At 32.7% G+C, this 6,140-nt stretch overlaps 2 protein-coding genes across 3 annotated transcripts in view; one reads left to right on the top strand and one right to left on the bottom strand.

Annotated features, from left to right (window-relative positions):
- The window catches only part of LOC149732224 (zinc finger protein 277-like), a 28,492-nt gene extending 24,624 nt beyond the window's left edge, over nt 1–3,868 (bottom strand). Inside the window, exons 1-9 of the mRNA XM_089883611.1 lie at nt 3,337–3,868; nt 3,002–3,107; nt 2,546–2,759; nt 2,110–2,284; nt 1,683–1,766; nt 1,419–1,491; nt 1,044–1,089; nt 845–977; nt 494–555 (exon numbers count right to left, since the gene is read on the bottom strand). Coding sequence (XP_089739737.1) covers nt 494–555; nt 845–977; nt 1,044–1,089; nt 1,419–1,491; nt 1,683–1,766; nt 2,110–2,284; nt 2,546–2,759; nt 3,002–3,107; nt 3,337–3,654 — 1,211 coding nt within the window. The 5' untranslated portion in view covers nt 3,655–3,868. The remainder of the gene's footprint in view (nt 1–493; nt 556–844; nt 978–1,043; nt 1,090–1,418; nt 1,492–1,682; nt 1,767–2,109; nt 2,285–2,545; nt 2,760–3,001; nt 3,108–3,336) is intronic.
- Nucleotides 3,869–4,159: 291 nt separating this feature from the next.
- On the top strand, nt 4,160–6,138 carry LOC149732223 (BLOC-1-related complex subunit 6-like). Of its 2 annotated transcripts, none has more exons than XM_089883652.1 (4): nt 4,160–4,479; nt 4,669–4,868; nt 5,258–5,418; nt 5,659–6,138. In XM_089883652.1, the coding sequence occupies exons 1-4, from the start codon at nt 4,248–4,250 to the stop codon at nt 5,705–5,707; spliced, it is 642 nt and encodes a 213-aa protein (XP_089739778.1). In that variant the 5' UTR covers nt 4,160–4,247; the 3' UTR covers nt 5,708–6,138. The 2 variants fall into 2 exon arrangements, with proteins under 2 accessions (XP_089739778.1, XP_089739777.1); XM_089883651.1 differs by having other exon boundaries at nt 4,171–4,479; nt 4,666–4,868.
- The last annotated feature ends 2 nt before the right edge of the window (nt 6,139–6,140 follow it).

Here is a 6,140-nt window from a genome sequence, read left to right as displayed (position 1 = left end):
ATTCATTATTTTAGTTATGTGATTGGGCCCAACTTGTCGTGTGCCATCGACGACTACGATTAAGCTTAGAAATAACATATTCGGCACTCATATCATTAAAGTTGAGTCACTGCATTAAAAATTAACTGAAACACACGCGTCTGCCCTGGTCTAATTGCAACATACACTATATTTTCACTAGCAGGCCAGCCACTAACCAAGACGTAGAATCCTGTGGTTACATATACTAAACTAAATCCTCTAGCCTTTTCCATCTCTTCTCAGGTAATACCAGCATGCATGGTCAGTTAGTTAAAAACAAAGAACTGCAACAAACGTAAAATCTAAACTAAGTTTTAAAAAATATGTGTGCCTAGTGCACGCTAAGATTTTTAATTCTTTCATTAAACAGATCAAACACTTCTGCCTCATCACTGCTTATGGTCCCTTACTTTCATCTCAAGATCTAAAAACCACAACCGTCAATCATAATACAAGGCAAACACAAACTCACTCCAGGTTTGAATCCAATCTCTCGGACTCTCCTTGTAGTGTTTCCCAGTTCTTTCCCAGCTCCTTAAAAAATAAGATAAAATATCCATTCTGTTTCTATATAGCAACAAAAATACTTTTTGTTAAAAAGGATTACAATTTAATATAGCTGTACAAACTGAACTGAAAATACATTACGGCAGTGTATACAGATAGACACAGTATGTGTAAGTATATCTACAGCCATTTAGAACATTGCAAAAAAATGTATAAAACAACCAAAAAATGGAAGGCTTTTTTAAAAAAAGGTACCAAAATATATTACTGTAAAATATATTAGTCATAAGAAAATTAAACATGAAAAACAACCCACCAAGTAATTAATAATGTAGTATTTGTCATAATCTTTATTTTTAGGGTTGAGTTTTCGATGCGATTTTTTCCTCATGTGCTCACGAAGTGAAGGACGATCTTTAAAAACTTTCTCACAGAACAAGCAATGTAACCTGTAATGTAATGACAACAACAGTGTTATGTTTTTCAATAATTACTTTTTAATACACATCACTTACGAGTCAAGTTTTTTTTCTATGTCGTCAAGTAATTCTCTCACGTTCACTGAAAAACAAAAAAGCATGGGCTTCTGTTATATTTTATATATATATACTAGGGTCGGGGAAAATGAGACAAATTTTTATCTATTTTCTCATTCCATTTGGTAGAAAACAAAGATGATAGAACATTCACAAAATTATAAAACCGTATCCTTACGACTCCCATAGACCGTTGTTGATTGTTAAAAACACGATCAGGTTATTTGAGTATTATGGGCCAAAGGTGTCCCATCTCCTCCCACCTTACAGTACAAATCTTTAAATCCTAACAACAAAACAATTCTAAGAAATTTTTACCAAAAAATTGCAACAGATTCAACACCATTTGCTTACCTATGTTATCTGGGTGACCAATGTTAAAGTTGTGATCATCTGTCATGTGGTTGAATAGTAGCAACCGATTGCCCTGAAATATTTAAGCTACAATTTAAAATAGAAAACACTTTGCATTATTTATATCTTAAAGGAAAAGGAAAATGTTTGCTATGTGTATTAGAAACAGAGTATAGAAAAACAGAATTGAACGGAATAATAAAATTTAACAATAACAGATGTTTCATTGTGGGCAAAATGTTGTTATTAAGTTACTTTAATTACCTGAAAACACTTGGTACAGAATGGACACATTCTTTTAAATCCGTCATCTTTTCGTTCAAATTCTTGTCGCAGTAGTAATTGTTTCTAAAAATTAATCAACAACAAGTAATTTAGTATATAGTAAGGTGGGGAAGGTGGGGCACGTTTGGAACATAATATCCAAATATTCTGATAGTGTTTTAAACAATTAACAACGGTCTATGGGAGTCATGCGGATTCGGCTTTATAATTCTATGAATGTTCTTTGTTTACTACAAAATGGAACAAAAAAAAAGAATGAAAAGGTGTTCCATTTTCCTCCACCCTGTTATATATATATATCACTAAAACAATCATTTTACTTTACCACAAAGGCTCAATTACAGTAAACTGATACTTAAGTAATACTGACATAAAGACCCATAGCTGTGATGTATTTTAAATTTACCAGTTTTATAAGTTGTAATTCTTCTCTCACTTCTTTATCTTCAGGAAGAGCATCACAGAGAAGAAAATATTCTTCACCTTTTGCTACATCCTTTGCTCCAGTGTTTGTGCGGATTTTAGAGCAAAATGTTTCAAGGTTTGCTTCTTTAAATTTCTTCTTCCAGTAAATTGCATATCTGGAAATAAAAGTGTGTTACAAGCAACAAAGAAAAACCACAGAATATTAGGAAAATAGTACAAAAACACTGAATCGACCTTAACCAGTAAAAACATACAGCAGCTACGAACTAATTCAAAACTTTTGTGGAGGCAGAAACCTATTTATATCAACACTTTTAATAGTTCGGCCAAAGCAAATAATCATTTTTAGATAAATGACTTTTAATTTTGACCTAACTATTTAAAATGTGTTAAATTTGTTGCTGAAGCATTCTTACTTTCGAAGATCAGCAATCAGTTTGACATCGGCAATAACAAGACAATGTTCCACAATAAGATGACACAAGTATTCGTCTTTGTGGCTTTTTGAATCAACTTCATGTTCCACATATTCACACAGCATGCATGGTATGTCATTATCTGACAACTTTAACTCAGCCACAACTGTCATAACGTTGTTGTTTAAATTGTTGTTGTCAGCATTGGTGTTGCCTGTTGAATAACAACTCTGTTAAAATATTTATTAGTTCTGTTTTACACTATATTCAATAAAATAGTCATTTTAATAAAAAAGGAGTTTAAAATATACACTGTTCCAGTATTTTTGCAACGTTTAACTCTTTTACATTAGGTATTCAAACAATCAAAAAACATAAGATAACACACAGGGTATAAGCCTACCAAGCAAGTCGTGACATGATTTTGGAATATTAATTGATTAAATTGATATTTACCGTTCTCCGATAATTGAGAAACGGATCGTACATCATCAAACACGAGAGGTAATAGAATTGAGTCATTTTCCAATCCACTTTTATTTGACTTTTCATCGTAGACGAACTGTAATTTAGGTTGAGAATTATATAATGACAAAATTTCACAACAGCAATTCTAAGGCTAGCATGGTATACAGGTTTCATGTCTATGATAAAAACATAAAAGCTTGGACTGTGAAGATCTAAAGATTTTATGCAATATGTGATGTTACTGCTTATCGCTATTAAGCTGTAATCAGTGAGAATTAAGTGAGCTATTGGGCCTCTTAAAAATAGACAACAAAACAAAACACCTTATTAGCGTTTTCGTCAGTTGCTTCTTTTTCTTGTTTGTCCACCACATTTTCATTCCCGTTTTCATCAGCTTGTTTATTATCATCAGTCATTGTAGGTTTATTATCATCAGATATTGTAGGTTCACCACTTTTTGTAGGAGTTTGAGAACCATTCATTACATCCACCTCTTTGTTTTGTGTAGTAGGACACACTGTTGCATCATCAGTATCTTCAGGACAATCTTTGGGTTGCACAGCATCTGTATTGTCCTCAACAGTGGTAGTAACAGAAGTGGTTTCAGATTTAGAACATGCTTCGTTTAATTGGGATTCCATTTCAATATTGTGTAATATAATACGTAATAGAGCTACTGCAAATGTAAAGGATGTTAAAATATGACAAATCTGTTTTAATGTAATGTTTTTATTAAGCCATGCGAAAGCAACAACACGAAACGTGTTTACGTTTGACACGTGCCTCACACAGCACGTATGCTTCAACCGATGTCGCACCGTATAAAACTAAGGAAACCAACTCATATTAATTAACTAAAATCGTTTTCACCATTTATACAACGTTAATCGCTGGGTGCATTTACATAATCGGTTATTTCAAAATAAGCAAAGACAAAGCAAATGCGTTCATTCATTCTTGCGAATGTAACTATACAAATGCAATGCGGCACAGAAATTATTAATTGGTTTTAATGGAACAGTTTAAAAATTTATATAAACGAGTTTTCTCATAATTTATATAAACGAGATTGTAATAACACATTCCTTGCTATATTACTTACATTACAATGTTCGAGACGTCAGACCTCATGCTATGTTCTTCAGTTTTCTATGACAAGGACAGCGATTCGGTGGTTTTATTTTAGGGGAAATATCGTTGGTAAGATTGCGGGGTCGAAACATTATTCAGGAAAATGTCCGAAAGTACAAATTCAACACCAGAGAAAGTCGTCTCCCAACCAGAACCGGAAGAAATAAAAAGTAGTAATGAATCTATAGTTGAAAAATCGAATGAGGAGCCTTCAAATGACGTTTTAACCGAACAGGATTTAATCGTCAATTCGCTTTCACGGGCTGGAGTGGTTACAGTAAAAGGGGGGCAAGTATCGTTCGTTTCCAACGATCTTCTAGGCCAAATAAATTCAGGTAATAATAATATTAATTGTTGGATTGTATAAGCAATTAATATGTGTTAAAGTTGGGTTGTATATTACATATGTAAAACAAAATATGCTTATACTAAAATTAGTTATTTTACCTGTTTAGTGTTTGCTTATTGGTTTTACCCATATCTAGTCACCCATTTTTATACCACATTATTCAACTTTACAGCAGCTTCTTCCCAACCAAGCGAAACAGCAAGCAGTTTAATGGAACTATCACCTAGCAGCAGTACGAGCGATAGGATGTTTAAACGTAAAAGCAACATGCCGGTTGTGGATGGAAATGTGATTGACGACTTGGAAAAGGATTGTGAAAAACTATCACAGAGTGTTGATCTTGTTATTCAGCAAATGGCCAGTAAACTTGACAAGGTAATATTGAAAAATACTAAATAGTTTACTGGTCATGTCAGTTCAAAATGAATAATGAAAAATAGTTATGTAACGTTTTATTCAGGGCGTGATTTATCATTATCATATTTCTATTTTAAGTTATAGAGCCTGCGTCAATTGCCAGGTGCATTCCTTCGTTTTTTATCAATATGACATTCCTGTGTTTTGCGTGGTGTCGTTAATTGATTGATTTCAAGAGCTTGATGTTGCTCTTTAAATTTTCATAAATACACCAGTTGCTTGTGGTTGACATTAGTGGTCATACATTTGTTTAAAGACGGAAAGGCTTTACAAGTAAATTAACTAAATGTAAGCAGGGTATAAAATCTATTAAAGATAACATATGTTTAAATGTAATTTTGTTACAGATTAGTGCTCTATCTGTGGGAAACATACAAACCTGTTCGGATACTGTCAATCAAATGGGATTGACAGTTGATCAATCAGTAAGGACAATGTACTCACTTATTGCACATGCTGAAGAGTTAGATGATGCCATGGAACCAGCATACTTAATTGCTGCTAAAATGTATGACATTTTTTTATGGCATAAGTATTTAAAAACAGTTTCTTTTTGTAAGGGTGTGCATTAACGGATAAAGTCTGAGCATATTGCTGAATACTATTAGTTTATTATTTTACACCTGAAAGCAATTGAAACATAATTCAAGCACGGTAAAACAACATTGGTTATGTTCCTATACAGTATGTAGTGTAGACTATATTTATTATATGTTTATTTTTTCTCAATGAATCTATTTTGTTACAGCCACAAGATAAAGGATGTTTTGTCAGCTTTGGAATCACAAGTTCATTGACATTTTGTGATAAAACTGTTCCCAAATGTCATGGATAATTTTGCCAAGGATAATTTTGCCAAGGATAAGTCGCAGTTGAAATCCCAACATGCAAAAATAGGCAAAGCACAAACATACATGCCACGCCTGGAACTGATAGCAAACAGTTTATTAATGCCTGAGCATGTAACCACTGTTTGAAACTGTTCTTTCGTGATGTTTTGTGTATATTGTATTGTATGTTACTATGCTATTCTGGTGTCTCTTCAATAGTTTTAAAGTTCATTACTCCAAAAATAATATTGCTAAGTTGTGTTTGAAATTTTTGTGCAATATTTTCCCTTTGTATTTCATGTTCTATTTCTTTGATTATGAAACATATAGTTTTAAACCTTTCGTTCTGATAACATTCATATATGAAAATTGACTGAAAAATATTGTTTAATTTCCAGGT

This window comes from Ciona robusta, chromosome 8 (assembly GCF_009617815.1).
Source record: "Ciona robusta chromosome 8, ASM961781v2".
In the NCBI taxonomy this organism is placed as follows: Eukaryota; Metazoa; Chordata; class Ascidiacea; order Phlebobranchia; family Cionidae; genus Ciona; species Ciona robusta.
The sequence above is the reverse complement of the archived record's forward strand: the minus strand, read 5'-3'. Positions and strand labels throughout refer to the sequence as shown.